Source organism: Mustelus asterias, chromosome 9, assembly GCF_964213995.1.
Source record: "Mustelus asterias chromosome 9, sMusAst1.hap1.1, whole genome shotgun sequence".
Taxonomy (NCBI): Eukaryota; Metazoa; Chordata; class Chondrichthyes; order Carcharhiniformes; family Triakidae; genus Mustelus; species Mustelus asterias.
In genome coordinates, this window is record NC_135809.1 from 102,044,654 (window position 1) to 102,064,255 (window position 19,602).

General features: G+C 42.3%; 1 protein-coding gene across 8 annotated transcripts in view; it reads right to left on the reverse strand.

Annotated features, from left to right (window-relative positions):
- The window catches only part of znf143b (zinc finger protein 143b), a 94,662-nt gene that overhangs the window by 41,064 nt on the left and 33,996 nt on the right, over positions 1-19,602 (reverse strand). For 5 of the 8 annotated variants that reach the window (XM_078220699.1, XM_078220696.1, XM_078220694.1 and 2 more), the window contains 6 exons: positions 14,313-14,423; positions 12,068-12,175; positions 11,322-11,405; positions 8,268-8,348; positions 7,990-8,186; positions 6,514-6,588 (listed from right to left, as the gene is read on the reverse strand). In XM_078220699.1, coding sequence (XP_078076825.1) covers positions 6,514-6,588; positions 7,990-8,186; positions 8,268-8,348; positions 11,322-11,405; positions 12,068-12,175; positions 14,313-14,421 — 654 coding nt within the window. In that variant the 5' untranslated portion in view covers positions 14,422-14,423. The remainder of the gene's footprint in view (positions 1-6,513; positions 6,589-7,989; positions 8,187-8,267; positions 8,349-11,321; positions 11,406-12,067; positions 12,176-14,312; positions 14,424-19,602) is intronic. The other 3 variants (XM_078220702.1, XM_078220695.1, XM_078220700.1) reach the window with 1 other exon arrangement.

A 19,602-nucleotide genomic window follows, 5' to 3' on the forward strand; every position in this document is an offset into this window, starting at 1 on the left:
GAGAATTAACAATTAGGATAAACCACTTCAAAATAGCGCTAATCAGGTCATGCGATGCTACGTACGTCCCAATGCAAGGCTAAAGTTGAAGTCCTGATGCCAATTGCACAGTGTCCCCATTTTATCCGTGATACTGAAGCAGAATGACACTGAATGAGGCAACTTAAAATGGTGACTTACTGTAATCAAGGTGGCACCGAACCAAGGCCTTCAATGAAGACAATGTGGTTGATGACTATTGTTTTGTGCTGTATTTCCCAGCTATACATCCTATCATCCCATTCTGTTCACTGTAATTGCCTGACATCGGTCATTAACATTAATAGACTCTACCAACATTCGTTACACCACAACTTTTAAGAAAAAGATTTCTTTTTTAAAAAAGGTTGCAACATTCCTCACTCTGTTTCTCTCTCCACAGATGTTACCAGATTTGCTATGTATTTGCAGCATTTTCTGCTTTTATTTCTGATTCCCAGCTTCTGCTATATTTTGCTTTCTAGTCATTCTGTCTTACTCTTCTCTACTTTCTCTACTTCTCTACCTTCCTGAAACTATGCACATGTTCATTAGTCTTTAAAAACAACTTGCAGCTTTCCGCACACACAGTAGCTGATGACTATTTTACTGTCTGTTCTTTCTTACTACCCTGTCTTCACAAGGGTGATCCAAGTCAGTGAATATATCTTCAAAGTAGATCTCATCCCACTATACCACTGGGCTCTTGCGCTGCTCAATGCATCACAGTCTGATCACTCACTCATCAGCAGCCTCTAGTAGTTCCCAGAGCTCCAGATGCTCCATCTCACCATCTCTGTTTTCCAATGTTGCCAGTATGCCACCTGCCACATCCTCTACACACTTCCAGCTGCTCGGCTGCGACAGGCACATCATCCAAACTCAATGGGGGCGATTCTGCCAGACTGCTGTGCTGCTATGGCAGCGCAATGGGCCGGGAGACTCAAGCGGAGGCCATGTAGCGGGCTTCCCGCTGGGCGACATGGCATCCACACGTCTCCGGCCACTGGATTTCCGGCGCCATCAGCTCTGAGCCAGAAATCAGCGCAGAACTGTATAAATTATGCTAATGGCTATTAGCATAGCATTAGCAGGCCCAGGACTGAAGCCCCCCCCCCCCCCCTACCCAACAAGCAGGAGTATTTCAAGGTTTACAACAGCTCCCCATTAGCGGGAAGCTGGCAGCCCGATCCCACTGGAGTGGGGGGGCAATCGAGGCCCCTCATAGGGTTGGGTGCTGAGGGGGTACCCCCTGGGCATTGCCACCCTGGCGGTGTCAGCCTGGGCCCCCTGGCATTGCCCAGGGGGCAGGGCCTCTGGGAGTGATCAGTGGGAATGGGGGGTCCTGTTGCCACTCTGCTGAGTAACAGAGGGAGGGAGGCCAGCGATCGGGGCTGGCTTGCATCTCATGAATCCTACGGAACAAATGGTGTGCCACACAATGGACCAACTGTTACGCAGACCATCGCTGAGAATGTTACAAATGATGGAATGTTCCTGTCTCATGCCCCTTTTCAATATTCACCTCAGTCTCATCCAGCTATCCAACATGAAATACAAACTGCTGATGGTGTGACCAGGGTCCTCTTGATTTCCAATTTATTTGTTTCCTTCACCCCCAACCAGCTTCTTCTGCTTTCAGACACCCAAGAACTGCTGCCTGGCCAGTCATAGCAGGCTCAGGAAGAAGGGGGAGATCAACAACCTATCAATCTACCTACGTAATCGAAGTTCCTCATCCCTGGAAGCCTTCTCATGAATCCTTTCTGCACTCTCTCTAATGGTTTAACATCTTTCCTAAAGATGGCCAAACCAATGTTTTACACAGGTTTATCATAACTTCCTTGCTTTTGTACTCAATGTCTATATTTGTAAAGCGCAGAATTCTGTATGCTTTATTAATTAATTTCTCAACCTGCCCTGCATCTTCAGTGATTTGTGAACATATACCCCGGCCTCTCTGCTCCAGCACCCCACTTCAAAATTGAACTCGTTTTACTTTATATTGCTTGTCTTTGCTCTTCTTATCAAATTAATCACTTTGCACTTCTCTGGATTGAAATTTCACCTGCTACCTGTTTACCTCATTCCACCAGCCTGCGTACTTTTAAAGATTATCACATTCTCACGGTTCCAAGTTTTGTTATGAAACTCAAACTTACCTTGGTTGAGCAAGGAGGTTGGGAACAACTCCCGAGGGCCTCAGAACCTTTGCAAATGCATAGACTGGGCTGCACATGCGCATATCTGAAAATGTTATGTTCTTTGGGGCCCTTTGCATTTGTGCCTAAAAAGAAAGGCGTGAAAACCTGGATCAAGTGAATGGGTGCAGGACACCATGACCAGCAAGTGTTCCAGACAGGGGACAGGGAGAGGGGATAGGAGAGATCCCAAAAGGAAGTCCCAGGTAAAGGACAGAGGCAAGGGACAAAAACAGGTCCCGATTAACTGAGAGAAAAAGAGAGGGGCAGAGAAACAAACTCCAAACAGGAAGGAAGAGGGCTGTGAGGAGCAGACTCTAAGTGAATAACACAGCTGAAGGTTGGTGACTTTGTGCTGCAGACTGTTGGGGCAGTCTTTGTGCTGCAGATTGTTGACTCGGTGTTACTGACATCTGGGTGGGTCACTGAGATATCCGTGGAATCTGTTTTGGTTGCATCTGTCATTCATTGTGCAGTCTAGTGTGTTCGACCATAGTTGCCTGTTAATTCACATGTACCTCAGATTAACCCTGAATATTATGAGTAGGAGAAGATATTGTAGATTGTTCTCTTTACGATCTTGGTTTTTTTTTTAGTTTATTTTTCTTTGTTCAAAATCCACATAATCTCATGGCTTTCCTTCCTGAACAAGTGTCTTGGATCTCAAACTTGGTCTACTTTAAACAAAACGTTATAGGTCCCTAACTGGATCGCAGCAACAACTTGGGAATCTGGTCAAGGATCACAATATTAACTGGCTTGTGGTTAGTGGAGTTAACCGTACACCCTTTTTTGAAACAAGAGTATAACACTTGCAGATGTCCAATCCTCTGACACCCCTTCTAAAGCCAATAGAATCTTCCTGTTATGGTTCCAGGTTTGAATCTCCATTGGATAAGCTTACAGTTATTTCTTGTGTATCTTATTTTCTGAAGGGCTGAACAGTTCTTGCACTTGCTAAAAGTTCCCAATCCTCTTCCTCCTCCTCTCTCACCAATCTCGCTGCCCAGCATGTCTGCAGAAAGGAGGGACAGCTAATCTTGCTCATTTTCTTTCTATCCTATTCCCTCCCCCACCCTCCCACTGGTGCTTTGAACTCTATCAGTAGACCAACAATCATTGCCCCTCTCTACATTTATCTCCAGAATGTCTGTTCACGCACAAGGTATTTGCAATTTATAACCTTAGTATAGATTAGTGCTTTGGGATCCTGGCTTTGACTGAAATGTGCCCCATAAATAACAACATTTTGCCCCTTGCTATACTGTCGCAATATCCCCTACCCAAACTGCCATAGGGGTGGGGAAGGAGAGAAATACAAAATTACACCGTGGACTCTCTGCTTACTTTGTTCTCCTTCAAGCACGCATCATGTACCATTCAAATACCTGTCTGTTAAAATCCTGCTCTCTACCACCTCACCCAGAGATTCTCATTAGGATATCCTCCCCCTTTTCTCTCTCTACATTGACTCCTCACTCTAGCAATGTTAATCATCATTTCAACTCCTCTTGCCCACTTCCTTTATTTTTATTAATTGGGTGTGGTGTTGCTGGCTGGGTCAGCAATTAATGCCCATCCCTAATTGCCTTTTAACTGAATGCTTGCCCATTTCAAAGGGCATTCAGTGTCAACCACATTGCTGTGAACCTGGAGTCACATGTAGGCCGGAGCAGTAGGGGTGGCAGATTTCCTTCCCTAAAAAGGATATTAGTGAATCAGATGGGTTTTTACAACAATTGAGAATGGTTTCATGGTGATCATTAATTCCAGATTTTTATTGCATTCAAATTTCACCATCTGACATGGGATTTGAACCTGGGTCCCCAGAGCCTCAAGTCTCTGGCTTTCTAGTCCAATATGCCACCACCTCCCCTGTTGTCCATATACCTAACCTACTATATAAACTTTTATACATTATTAACAGCCACCATATCCACTGTGGTATCTCATATGGACTCTCTACTCCCATCACTTTGATTGCAGAATTGCAGGCTAAGCCTTCACCAAGCAGTTCCTTGTACACTTTCCAACTAAAAGGCACCTCCCCCACTCCCCTAGCCACCTACAAATGCACTAAATTCCAACTGTCTATAGACTTTCTTCCTCCCATTTTCATTAATGCTTTATCAATCACTGCTCTACTCCACCACTCCTTCATAATTCGCCTTTGATCCTTTGTCCTTGTCCCAGCCAGTCTCCTTTGTCTGGGTCTCATGTTTGTCATCTCAGTTCCAAGGGATACTGACTGGTTCAGCCACCATATCAAGCATACCAGAGCATACCAAGCACGAGTAGGCCTCAATCTCTTTTGCCAAAAATGTCCACTTTGCAGAGATCAACCTAACTTCTCATCTCCACTACCATCTGTCACGTTAAAACGCTCTCTTATCACCTTCACACCTACCTACAAGTGCAAGGAGAATCTTGGACTTCTTTGTTACTTTGAAAATCTACATTTAATTGATTCTGCAGCTCCCCCTAACACAACCTGCTCTTGAATCCAAAACCAAACCTTCCACTGGGTCCCATGTAATAGCTTTGAACATTTGCCTCTCTGTCTCTTTTTCTCTCTCATTTCTCTCCCATATCCCCCATACCCTTTTTGTACTCCTCTTGTCCATGAGACCCATTTCCAGCTCCTCTGACCTCATTCATAAACTGCTGACTACTCAGCTTCTTTTCTTGACTTCCCTGCTGGCTGACATTGTAAATGGCTTCCTTTATCTTCCAAAGTCCCTCCTCAAAACTCCACCCCAACCCCTCAATCCTTCCGCCTCATCTCCAACCTTCTCATAATCTTCCCTTTCCCCTCCAAAGTTCTTGAATGTGCTCTCACCCCTCAAATCTGCGCCTATCTTTTCCATCTTTTTTCTTGAATCTCTCGAACGAATTATTGATGTCTCTCACAGCACTGAAACAGCACAAATAGCATTGCCTATGACAGCGATTAGATTACATTTTTGCCTTCTTAACTTCATATTTTCATGTCAGAATTAGATACCGAACATTATATCATTGCAACTTTTATTGTTCTGATCGAGTTTCTAAGCTGAGCTCACACAAAAGTGCTCTTACATCAACCAGTCCCAAAACACCGGCAGCAAATGAGCAATTTTAAAACTTAATTCAAAGTTTCCCTCATCACTAAAAAGTTTCCTTATGTAATTCAGTCTTTCTACAGCATCAACCCATCAACATCAATCTTTGTAAGTTTACTGCTTGTTCCTTTCATTCTTAATACAATCCTCATCAGATTAATACACTGTGCCTGTTACATGATTATGTTTTTGCTTTCTCGCATCTCTTCTACAATTATGGACACTGCAAAATACCATCAGCAACTTATTCCTATTGATTTTCTGAAAGAAAATTACACAGTTCTCAAAACATTAAACAGGATATGCTATCACTTAGCTTGGAGAATCTTATTTACATGAAGGAACTGAGAGAGAGCTGGGGTTTCAGTTTAAATGGTGAGGCGGAAAGAGAGCTGGGCTTTCAGTTTAAATGGTGAGGCGGAAAGACAGCTAGGGGGCTTAGTTTAAATTTAAACGGTGAGGCGGAGAGAGAGCCAGAAGTTTCCTTTTTAATGGTGAGATGGAGAGAAAGTCTGGAGGTTCTGTTCTAATGGTGAAAGAGAGAAAGAGAAAGCATGGAATTTTTGTTTCAAATGGTGAATTGGAAAGAGAGCCAGAGGTTTCTGTTTCAAATGGCAAGGTGGACAGAGAGTCGGCAGTTTCTGTTTTAACAGAGAGGCAGCGAGAGAACTGGCTGTTTCAGTCCGAGGGGACTTTGCATGGATATGGAAAAGATGTTTCCCCTTGCAAAGGAGATTAGAACAAGGGAACACAGTTTAAAAATAAGGGGTCTTCCATATAAGACAGAGATGAGGAGAATTTTTTTCTCTCAAGAGCGTTGCAAGTCTGTGATACTCTTCCCTAGAGATCGGTGGAGGAAGGGTCATTGAATCTTTTTAAGGCAGAGATAGTTAGGATTCCTGGTGAGCAAGGGAGTCAAAGGGTATTGGGGGTAGGTAGGAAAGTGGTGTTGAGACTATAATCAGGTTAGCCATGATCTTATCAAATGGCAGAGCAGACTCGATGGGCTGAATGGCCTCCTATTTCATATTTTCTTATGTTAGCTATCATGCAGATTTTGAGTCTGATGTACTAGACAAGCGCTAGAAGAGTTGAGAGGGGCAGTATCAATGCAAAAAGAGCGTGGTAAAATGAAAATTCACAGAATCAATATTATTGCTCCAGTGTTTATTGCACAATAACTAATGCCTTACCTGCATTTTTTTCTCATGATCACCCTCATTCACTAGTCCTGTACTGCTAACACTCTCATTTCCATCAGCAGTTACCTATAGAGAAAGAATATTAAGTGCATTTAGGTAAAATGCTAAGAATTATGTTTAAACACTGATATAATTTATGCCAACTTTATTTATTTCTCACAACTTCTGACATACACCCAAGCTTCTGACCATATTACACCTTCAGTACCTAACAATACTGTTAGGGTACCAGATCAGAAACCCCAGGGTATATTATGCAGCCAGACTAGACCTGAACAATCTTCTATTTTGGCATTAGGGTGAGGATAAGATATTTCACTCCAGGTGCGATTCTACTAACAAACTAGGAAGCTTTTATCAAAATAAACTTTATTTAACAACATGGTTTTACTATAACGAATTAATTAGCTTAACCTTTATCAACTGAATAATATCTAAACATGACAAGAAACTAGTCTTAACTGCTAACCTATCGCTATGTTTCCCAATTCAAATAATATTTTTCTTATAGACTTAACTCCCCCCCCTTTAAAATTAGTTAGCAAAACACAGGCATACTTGCTGTGACTTAGGTTACCAGTCCTGGAGCTTTCAGAACACCTCTGGAGAGAAAGAGAGAGAGATACTGTTTTCTTCTGCAGCCCAGGCAGCAACTGCTTGTATTTAAAATGAAACTGAAACCCTTTCTTTCCTGCAAGCTTAGCTCCTCCCATTAAGCACATGACTCTGTCCCTGTAAATCAACCTAATCAAAACTCTACTCTGGAAATCGGGGGAACCCAAGTAAACACAAATACATTTGCTCCAGGTCTGAAGTGAGTATTTAGCTTGTGCTCCCAGCAACTAATTTAAAGGTTTTCCTAGACAGATCAGCACCCTGCAAAACATATCTGAATTCTAAACATACCCCTTACGAGAAACATATATATTTCTTAAAGGCACAGTATCATCACAGTACCAACATTCCTCTTGGACTTAGGAGTTTCAATAGTGCATCTCAGGACCAATATTGACAGATTACTTTAAGACTGTATATATATTTTTGAACACTATATCAAACATTGAAAATTAAGAATTATGTAACAACCGAGGAGATCTTAGTGGTGCAGTAGGTAGTGTCCCTGCCTCTAAGCCAGAAGCTCTGAGGTAAAGTCCCACCCAAGTACTTGATAGCCAAAGCGTAATGCAGCCAACAGATTGACTATAAACCTGCAAAATTCTTCCAACACGCCAACAGCAGGCAAAGAGAGTCAGTTATGCTTGGTGCAGGGTGGTGCTCCTCAAGCTCTAAACCCCTGGTGGCAGGCTAGGTGACTTGTTCCAGGAAAAACTGGCTTTGCAGACATATGCCTTGTGCACCACTAGGTGCAGGAAGGAAAACAACAACAAAACAATGTAACAGCCTCAGTGAAAGCCAAATTGAGGCATCGGGTGATGTTACAAAGTTGGCATTTAAACAGACACTTACTTTTGTGGCATATTGCTCAAGTGCAGTGATGGTCTCAGGATCTACTGTGGCTTCTCCCGTGTGTATTCCTGTCAGGGTGCTATCGGCTTGAACGGTAAGGATGGTATCAGATTGTGGAACTTGTATTGTATGGTGAATGTAGGCAGTAGTTCCATCTTCCAACTGAACTGCTTGTACTGCATTTGGATCATAGCCATCTTAATCATAAAGACATGAAAAATAGTGAATAATCATATTTTTCTCATAACAGCTTTACTGTAATCTGTTTAATAATTTACCTTTTGGTGTATGATGGATAAATGCAGTTGATCCATCCTCTAGTTGAACTGCCTGTCCATCCTCAAAACGCAAACAGTCTCCTACAAGAGGACACAGCCAGCAGAAGAGCTTTTGAATAACTCCATTTCCGTTCTTTTAGGATATTGCAATAGAAATGAATCAGTCCCACAAGGACTCAGCAGATAAAGGCATCACCTTTGCTGTAACTAAGCCATTCATGTGTCATTGTTGTATATGTTAATGCAACCGAACTACGGAGAAGAAAAAAGACAACCTGTGCATCTGCTCCAGGTAGCTATTCAATAAAGCTTCATGTGTATTATGCAGGTGAGGACAGGATTATTATCCACCATGATGTCTTCCAGTCAAATACTATCTGGACCCAAATGTAAAGAATGGTCACAAAAGAGCTCTCAATTACATAAATATACGGAAACCCATTTCACATCATTAATAGGGAGGATATGATGTAGTAGTAGTATCATTGAATTAGTAATCCAATGTTTTGGGGACATGGGTTTGAATCTCATCATGGCACCAGGTCGAATTTAAATTGAATTAATTAATAACATTTGAAATTGAAAGCATGTCTTAGTAATAGTGACCATGAAACTATCAATGTTGTAAAACACCAGCTGGTTTATTAATAACCAGCAGGGAATCTGCCATCCTTTCCTGGTCTAGCCTACCAGTGGCTCCTGATTAATAGCAGGTCCTCCGAAATGGCCTAGTTGGACCTCAAGTTGGACCATCCCACTGCAGAAAGCTTATAGCAGTTCACCACCTTTTCAAGAGCAAGTAGGGTACAAATGCTGGCTCTGTCAGCGATACCCACATCCCATGAAAGATCAATGGAAAAATAGATAAATTCTATATTTACCTTTTGAAATTAATTTCAACTAACCTAGCTGCAACAATTTAAAGTTAGGGTTCTATGTGTTTAGGTGGAATACACCCATGTTTTCTGAATGGGTGCCCAGGCATCAGGATACCACAAACTACTTTACAGTTAATGAATTATTTTAGGAGCACAGTCACTGCTATAAAGAGGTAAATCCAGAAGTCAGGTTGTACACAGCAAGGTCAAAGAAATAGCAAACGAATGACTGGGGAATCAGCTTTGGTAGCGCTGACAAAGGGAGAATGTTGGTCATGATGCAAGAAGCACTTCAATTCACCACGACATGTCCAAGGTATTTTGCAAGCACCTGAGATGGCAGACCTGGCCTCAGTTTGTGTCTTACCAAAAAGGCTTTAGGGGGGGGGGGGATCTTATCAAAAAAATTCTAAATGCCAAACGAGCGTGAAAATGCAAGAGAATCATGCTACTTTTTGGGCGAGATAAAAAATCAAATCTTACCTAACTTTGTTTTAAAAAATTAACCCAAACTTGTTTCTTGCAGCGGGGGGAGGGGAGCTGGGCATAGCTTGCCGGAAAGCCAGCAGAGGGTGCCGTTGCGCATCCATATCTATGAGAGTGACTACCTCCCCCAGCTATTGTTGGCTTTCATGGCCAAACCCACCCCCCCAGCCCCCCCACCACCACCACACCAACAGCCCCTGCTTGCACAACTAAAACAGAGTGTCCAACATTAGATATGATTCTGCGATTGGACAACATATGCAAAATAATCCTCAAAGTGCTAGAATTATGCCGACAACCAATTTAAGATTGTCAGTCAAACAGACAGTGTGGCGCATTTATGTATATTGGAAGCTACATATATTAATACACAGAGCCTTGTTCTCTGCAGAGAGAAAGGACATGTACATATATTGCGCCTGCTTCAGCTTAACAAAATAAGTGACAGTCATTCACTGGCTCATTCCTCAGGGCAATACTATGACCATTCAGAGTCAAGCTACCTGGTTTAAGTTTCTAAAAATGCTTGGCAGTTAATGGTCAGTCACCATCACTTGGTGCATTCTCCAATGCCTCCATCAATTCGAGTCCACTTGCTAACAAGGCAGCACTCTCTCCTCACAGAGTATAGATTTTTCTTATGCTGATATTCTTGCAATTTGTCCTGATGAGTGCAAGACTAAAAGGGTGGAAGAGTCAATTACCAGGGGGCATAGGTTTAAGGGGCGAGGGACGAGGTTTAAAGGAGATGAACGAGGCAAGTTTTATTCTTTTACACAGAGGCTGGTGGGTGCCTGGGATTCGCTGCCAGGGGAGATAGTGTAAGCAGATACAATAGTGACTTTTAAGGGGCATCTTGACAAATACATGAATAGGATGGGAATAGAGGAATATGGTCCCTGGAAGGGTAGGGGGTTTTAGTTCAGTCGGGCAGCATGGTTGGTGCAGGCCTGGAGGGCCGAAGGGCCTGTTCCTGTGCTGTAATTTTCTTTGTTCTAAAAACTTCAACAAAACATCTCGTTTTCAGCAATATTCAAGTTCTGTACTACCAAATTACTATTTGTATCTATTTATTATTTATAGATATAGTATATCTATATTTATTATTTAAAGACTATACCATTGCATGATATTAGCATCATATTTTATGTTTTGTCATGTTGAGTTTGAGCGAATTATAGTTTATACCTTTACAACTGAAAGAGAGTGTTTCAGGTTTGATTTTGACTATTCGAAAAAGACGTTCACAGTTAACAATCAAATTTACATGCAGTTGCTGTCAACTTAAGTTGATAAAAAGCAAAACTGGGATAAATTACCCAACATCTAACAGTTAGCACTGCTGCTTCACAGCTCCAAGGACCTGGGTTCGATTCCCGGCTCGGGTCACTGTCTGTGTGGAGTTTGCACATTCTCCTCGTGTCTGCGTGGGTTTCCTCCGGGTGCTCCGGTTTCCTCCCACAGTCCAAAGAGCGGGTTGAGTTGATTGGCCACGCTAAAAAAAATTGCCCTTAGTGTCCTGGGATGTGTAGGTTAGAGGGATTAGTGGGTAAAATATCTAGGGATATGGGGGTAGGGCCTGGGTGGGATTGTGGTCGGTGCAGACCCGATGGGCCGAATGGCCTCTTTCTGTGCTGTAGGGTTTCTGAGATTTCTGAGATCTTGCATACACCAGTTGATCATTACTCACCTGATTTTGGTACTGAAACTTGTTGGACATATGCTGCAGAACCATCCTCTAGTTGAATCACTTGACCATCAACTAACTTCCCATCTGAAACAAATCAAATATATCTCATCATATTGGAAAGTGCAGATTCTTTCAAGCACCCAGTAAGTAAATCTACCTGTGGTTGCATTGCTGAGCCATACAGTTCTGGAATGTTCCAGGTACTAACCCTGCTCATGTCTGTTTTATCTGATATCAGCCAGAGCAATAATAGGTTATTAAAATTGGCCACAATATCCCTCGGCTAAGGTGAATAAAAGAAAATCAATTAGGCTTCTTATTCATGATCAATGACTCTGCTGGAAAGTTGGTGAAGGGAGAGAAGATCTCAGGTGTGTTTTAATGCTCACTATTGTTAAATAGCCTGCTTATATTCGGTGTGTAGACTAACTCAATCTGAGGTACTCAATGGCAGCTGGTGCCTGTAGAATTGTATCCAGTACATCAACAGAGGAAGACTGGAAAGTGGACAAAAATCATTGGTGGCAGTTGGGAGAGGTTTTGGGGCAGCAGTGGTGAAGGAATGGGGAACACTTTTTAATGTATAAACGACTGATACACATTTAGTTCCGAGCATGTTAAAAATCTTGTGTTTACCATCACGCTAAAATAAAGTTAGAGTTGTAAACAAAATTATGTCAAAAGGCCAAATTATGCAAAATACACATGGATTAAATAGTAGAATTGCTATATAATTAGAAATTCACCATGAAAGTCTACACCTTTAGGATTGTGTTGAATATATGCTGTTGTCCCATCTGCAAGAGTAACAGCTTGTAAACTCACACCGTCCATATTTTCCAGTCGATCACCATCTAAATAAAAAAAACGAATTAAAGCAATTTTGTACAGAAATTCAACAATCTTCTCCCTACATATATCCACATAAATGCACACTCATACAGTAATAGGGTCATTGACAAAAGGTTATTAGAAAAAAACTGAGCAGCAATGCTTACAAACACCTTGATTTACAATGCATTACCATAACATTTGTGATTCTATGCTCTCCCAATTTAAAAAAAAGGTTTTATTTTCCCATTAGGTTGATCCTCACTACAGAACATTCCTCTAATGTTGTCAGTGCCATTCTTAACATGGAGTCCAAAGATGTGTGGGTTAGGTTGATTGGCCATGCTATAATAGACCCTAGCGTCAGGGGATTAGCAGGGTAAACACATGGGGTTATGGGGATAGGGCCTGGGTGGGATTGTGGTTGGTGCAGACTCAATGGGCCGAATGGCCTCCTTCTGCACTGTAGGGATTCTGAAAGGATAGTGATAAGGATGATGAGGATGTTGTGCTTACTAATTTCAAACACAAAGGGAAACTCAACATATTCCCTGGAATACTTCGCTGAAGTCAGGAATTTGCCATGTGGCAATCCACAATACATAAATCCATGGTTTACCATGTCTTAGCAAAGTGCCTTGAAGCACAAAGCTATACCAATGTGGCACCCTTTTAAATTTCAAAAATAAATGAATTTTATTTTGCTATGGTAGGATTTTTCTCTTCTGTTCTGTGTAAGAACACCTGAATTCGTCAACCGTTACGTTATACAAAAGTGTCTGCGACAATGCCTGCATAATTTACATAAACACTAACTAAAGCATCTGCTGATTAGTACTGTCAGAACTTTCAATCATGTCATTACATGTAATTTCAAAGAGAGATTGTGAACATTTGAAGACTTTGAACAGCTGACAAAGAATTGTCAGAAATGAGGGCAATGTCTTTTAATGAAGCTATGTGCTATAAATTGACCCCTACTTTTCTTCACCACCCCCTCCTCCCCCACCAATAATTGAATCAATCACAGAGTTGTCAACAAATGATGTTTTGCCTTTCTTCCTTTCAACTGTTCTCACAGTGGTGTTAACAGAATTGCCCAGGCAACTGTTAACAGATTTAAGAGAAAATGTTGCACACATAACACTTAAAGGGACTCTATAATGCCACAGAAAACAAGACTGACACAAACATTGGGTTGGATTTTATGCAGTCCATCAGGAATCATGGCAGCCAGATAACTTGAGTGTGTCCCTGTGTCAATCTTCCGATGGTGGGAAAACCTTCCTTAATTAAGTCAGAGGGGGCTGCTGGCAGTGTGTTTTCAGTTTGTCTCATTAATAAACCGATTGACATCTATTATCATTAATCCACTGCAATTTAGTGGTGGCTCAGGGATTAAACAGAGGCCTCACAGGTCTCCATACCCTTGGAATGTCGCTCAAGAAAAGCTATCGGGTTTGCCAGTGGCCTTACAGGAGGGGATGTTGAAGGTCCCTTGCTATGAGAAACTCTGCACTCAAACAAGGGACCTGGCAACGGGTAGAAGAATGGCTGTGGAAAGACATTCTTTCCACCCTTGCTTCTGACACTGCGTCGTCCCCTCCCATGACCCCCACCCCACCTTCACATACCTGTGGCTTAGGGTTTCTCCACAATTCTGAAGCTCGGGTTGGTGCAGCGCCACCAGCAGCCACTGTTCCCGTTGGTATGGGCAGCATGAAGAGCTGCAGGCCTCTAATTGGAGCTCTCGGCAGGTCGGGACCTCCATCACACGCAAGGCCCCATGACAGCTGATTAAGTGTCTGAAGGACACTTGGATTCCATGGGCCTCCCTTGAGGGTTCCCAAAATTTCGACAACCAGTGGGTGAAACCACTGCTGGCCCAACAAATTCCCAGCTATCACTTTAAATGATACAGCCAAAAATTGTGAAACTAAGTGAATAATATTAAACAGAGAGATATCACCTGGCTTCATGCAGTAATTTCTGTTTACTTTGTAAGCTGTTGCTACATTGGTTATTGGTTAAAACACCATGCTATATATGAAAGTTGCCCCCTATTCTTTCAAATCATTGATGTCAACCTCAAAAATGTTCAAATAATGGAACAAAATAAAAACCGGAACAGAACAAAGATCAATACTTGTAGTGATTTACCTGTTACTGCTACAGCTTCCGTTAGGCACAGTGTGACATGCTGACCATCACCTACTCCCTGGAACTCAGCCATACTTTGGGTTTCTCTGTTTATCTGTGCCAATAACATATCTAATAAAATGACATTTGATTAGAATTAATGAGTGTCACCCTTTTCCAGCAAGAACACAACACTTCATCACAAGTAGTCAACAAAAAACAAAGTGTACATTTCCGTTAAAATTATAGTAAGATCGTGATATATCAATTAGTGGGAATAAAACGGTATTTTTTTAAATTACAAAGATAAAACACTTTGCGAAATCTGCAGTTTATTAGGTTTCAATTGTGGTTTTAAAAATCTGCTAGTTGCAAAACAAAAGTTCTCATGCTGTAGTGTCTCATGCTACATATCATCATGATCCACTTTCTCTCTGAAACATTCCCACAATCTGAAATTGAACAAAGAGGTACTGGATATTAAAAGTAATAATCTAATAATATCAAAAAATAGCACCTTTGATTCCCCACATGGCAAATAAATTCAGCTAAGCCATCAAGGGGAGTATCGGGGCAGATGGTGAGGTGAGACATGGGTAGGGAAAAAAAGAAATGGATGTATGAAAAGTCATCCCAGGTATTCCTGCATATCACTTAGTGGTCAGCAGCACTGACAAGACAACTGTCCAACCTCGAGGGAATGGCATCTGCTGGGTGAGGTTACTTAAAGACATAGTAGGCAGGAAAACAGCCAAGTACTGTATTCAGAGCAACCTGATTTCCTTCAAATCATCAAAACATAACTTGCAAATCTCACAAGTAGAAGGGGCCTTAATAATATGTTGAATTGAATAATACTCTGTTTAACTGAAATTCTTCTTTCAAAAGTTTATGGGGGTGGTTCTCCCAGCCCGCTGTGCTGATTTTGTAGTGCAGAGGGCTGGGAGATTCTGGCGGAGGCTACCCGCTGGGTGCCACACCCTCTGCACGTCTCCGGCAGCCGGATTTCTAGCACAGAGCTGCATAAATTATGTTAATACTAATTTGCATGTATTTTAAATATGATTAGCGGTCCAGGACTAAAAGTCTCTCTCCCCCCTGCCAGGAGTGGTTGACCCCCCAGCGGGGTTTGGTATAGCTCCCCACCTGCGGGGAGCTGACGGCCTGATCCTGCTGGAGTGAAGAGGGGGAAATCGAGGCCCCTCCCATAGGATCGGTCGCCAAGGGAAGTGCCCCCTAGGCATTGCCATCTTGGCAGTGCCAGCTTGGGCCCCTGGCACTACCTAAGGAGCAAAGTATCAATGCCCAGGGGGCGGGGCCCCACTGCCACTCTGCATTTGGGCTGAGTGACAGAGGGAGGGAGGCCAGCAATCGGGGCTGGCCATCAGAGTGTGGGTGGGGGGGTGGGGGGGCGATCAGTGCTGCGGGGGAAGGGGGGAAGAGGGCTGGCAATGTGGGGGTCGCAGGGCTGGCCAATGATCAGAAGGCCGGCAGTGTGGGGTTACTGCGCACATGCCGATCTAGGTGCTGACAGATTGGCGCATGCGCAGTGGCCCACTCAGTGCTATGCCTCTTCAGTGGGAATAGGCCCTACCCACTGATTTTCAATGGGATTTACGCTAGTGCATACCGCAGTGCACAGAATGTGGGAGATTCATTTTGAAACTCCCGCTGAAAAAGCCAGCGTGATTTACTCCAGTCTTTACGCAAATTCGATACTTAGAATTTTTTTGGGAGAATCATCCCCTATATTTCCATATAGATGTTTTACACTTTGATCCCATTTATTGAAACCCGGCCTAATGTAATGTTACAATTGCTTTTAAAATAAATCTTCTTACAACAGCATCACTTCAATCTCATGCTCTCTGAAAAACATCAATAGCACCAAAATAAACTGTTCTGGCACACAATTGTAGTTGTACAAACTTTTTAATCTTTTAAGTTTTTGTATCAAAAGCTTCACCTATTCCCAGCAAGAACACAACACCTCATCTGAAGTAGTCAACAAAAAAAAGGGTACATTTCTTTTCATTATTACAAGGCTGCTTTTGTAAAGACCGTAAGAAGTTTAACAACACCAGGTTAAAGTCCAACAGGTTTATTTGGTAGCAAAAGCCACACAAGCTTTCGGAGCTCCAAGCCCCTTCTTCAGGTGAAGACCAGCAGAATGGGTCACAGATTTGTTTTTATTGCTTGGAACCAGTGATAAATAATTCAACTCACAAACATGGGGTTACTTTATGAAACAAATAAAGCAAGGGGCAACCTACATAATCCAATTTTTTATATTTACTCAATTTCTTCGAATCATGCAACCTATTGCACATCGTTTTCCCACAGCATTTTCTAATTTACTTATTAACAACTCTTTGGTAGTTATATTCCCTTTATGTAAAACAACCCTTGGTTGTAGATTTTGATGAAAAACTAGAGCTGTTGCTGAAAAGAGGTGATGTGGCTGAAGCTTTTCATCTTGCACTCATCAGCACAAACACAACAATGCTAAGTCTTAAATAATCACAACAATTTATACTATAGGGGAAAGGGTGATGATTGGTTGGCAAGTTGACTGATTAGCCAAGACACTGCCATAGAGAAAGCAACAGGGAAACAGGCACCCCAAGCTCCCAGCTAATTCAAAAAAGGTGCAAAGCTTGAACATTTTCCTTTTATTTGCAGAGAACTGGTCCCTGCATATGAATGTATGTCACTTCTCGCAAGCATAAAGAAGTCACATTATGAGCTTAATTATCTTAAAGTGCTTGTTATGATAGCTATTGGTTCAATCAAGATTATTCAGCAAGTGCTGCCCAATCATAGAATCACATGTAACAGTAGACATTTTGTTTTCATTTTTGCAAGCTTAGACTGGTTGAGTACAGTCTGAACTTTGCCTATTACTGAAGGAACATGCTGTTTGATTCAATCAGCCAATTGCCAGGATATACAATCAACATACCTGGCATCACACTGGCACAGAAATTTCAAGTATTATTCAATTGTGAGGTACACAGGACTCCTTTTGGACTGACAACAGCACCCTGTTTATACGCATGTAACCACTGCATAGTAGCAGCGTTAAACAGCTTATTGAGTGGTTTTTTTCAACTAACAGATGCTGCATCAGTCTAAAAGGACACTCTTCCTACCACAGAATCTTCTGGATGCAGATTGGCCTTAGCAGTCACCTACATACCCACTGGAATCCTACCAAATATTCACTTCGAAGAACCAACAAGAGATTGTGGGAGAAGCTGTGCCACACGCACAGCATTGGTTTAAGGCAGTGGCACACACCACCTTCTCAAGGGTAATTAGGGATGGGCAATAAATGCCACCACGCCAGCAACACTCTGATCACATTAATCTATTGTCAGGACCACATGCACCTTGCGGATGTCTGATATACTTACAAGGGTGCATCACACAGTGGCACAGTGGTTAGCACTGCTACCTCTCAGTGCCAGGGACCTGGGTTCGATTCCCAGCTTGGGCAATGTCTGTGTGGAGTCTGCACGTTCTCCCCGTGTCTGCGTGGGTTTCCTCCGGGCGCTCCAGTTTCCTCCCAACAGTCCGAAAGACGTGCTGGTTAGGTACACCGGCCATGCTAAATTTTCCCTCAGCGTACCTGAACAGGTGCTGGGGTGTGGCGACTAGGGGATTTTCACAGTGACTTCACTGCAGTGATAATGTAAGCCTACTTGTGACACTAATAAATAAACTTTAAACTTTAACTAATTAGAACTAAAGTCCAGGTGCTGGATTTTCAAGTTCATAACCATAACTCCTCATCCCAAGACTGACCAAATAGTTGCAAGTCTGACATAGTATATAGACTGAGTAAAAGACTGCTTCTGACTATTGGTGACTAACCTCTGCCAGGAAATAAGTATGCATGAACAGTAGGTAAGGATCCAGTTTGGTGATGGTGCAACCACAAAGATTAAAAAGTCACTACCACCAACATGTATTTGCATAACTCCCATTTTCATTGTGAAATAGAGGAGAAAGAAGTATCAGAATGACAAATGAGAAGGACTTTATTTAGGAAACCACAGGACAAAAAACATGACTTCAACAATGGTTCGGCATTTGCTCCTAAAATAATGGGGGATTGAATGCTGTTGCCATTTTTGAGGTGTAAATCGACCAGATATTTGTGGCAGGAAGTGAATAGCAGATCACCATAAATTGCTGGGCAATTTATGCCGATCCACCATTAGCCTCACAAAACACTCTTAATCCCTGTGAATTTCGTGAAGTTGCTGCATGTGGTATTAACAAAGGTTTATGGCCAGCCCTGAAGAGCATAAGTAACTTTTTAATGTGGAGATTTATTTTACTGCAATGTCAATTAGCACTCCAGCTCAAAAAGGAAACTAAACTGTGGAGTTTCATTCTTACGTTAGAATTTTAAAAAATTTACAATTTACTTCTTAAGTTGTCTTACTTTTTCCTTTCCGCTTTTTATTTGCTCTCTTTTTAAAAATCCTCTAATTTATCTTTCTGCACTTTGATTCTAATTCAACCACTCTAATCAATTTTCCTCTATCATTTACTCTGTAGCTTTCTCAATCCTAAATCTCATTGAAAATGCTTCAGCCAAATGGAGTGGCAAAAATGTAACTACCCAGGCATACCGCGACATGCTCCACTCCAGAAAAATCTGAGTCAATGGGTTAAGAGACTACCGAAGAGGGTGGAGGAAGTTCCAAGGTGAAGTGGTTAACAGCAACCACGGCACGGTAGCACAGTGGTTAGCACTGCTGCTTCACAGCTCCAGGGACCTGGGTTCGATTCCCGGCTTGGGTCACTGTCTGTGTGGAGTTTGCACATTCTCCTCGTGTCTGCGTGGGTTTCCTCCGGGTGCTCCGGTTTCCTCCCACAGTCCAAAGATGTGCGGGTTAGGTTGATTGGCCATTCTAAATTGCCCCTTAGAGTCCTGAGATGTGTAGGTTAGAGGGATTAGTGGGTAACTATGTAGGGATATGGGGCTAGGGCCTGGGTGGGATTGTGGTCGGTGCAGACTCGATGGGCCAAATTGCCTCTTTCTGTACTGTAGGGATTCTATGATTTCTAACCTTCCCCCGCAGAGCAACTCCATCACTTTCTCGCACAATGACAATTATTTTGCTCAGAAATTGTAGTGAAAAGTAAATTCTAGCTCAGCAGTAAATACAGCAGTGTGGTGCTGAGTGATAAAGTCCATAAAATGCTCAAGGGTTAAATTCAAGGCCTGTGCTCAGCTAGTTCATTTCAGTATTAGAGTGTGATGCCAACCTGTACAACCCATGAACAATCCTAAATT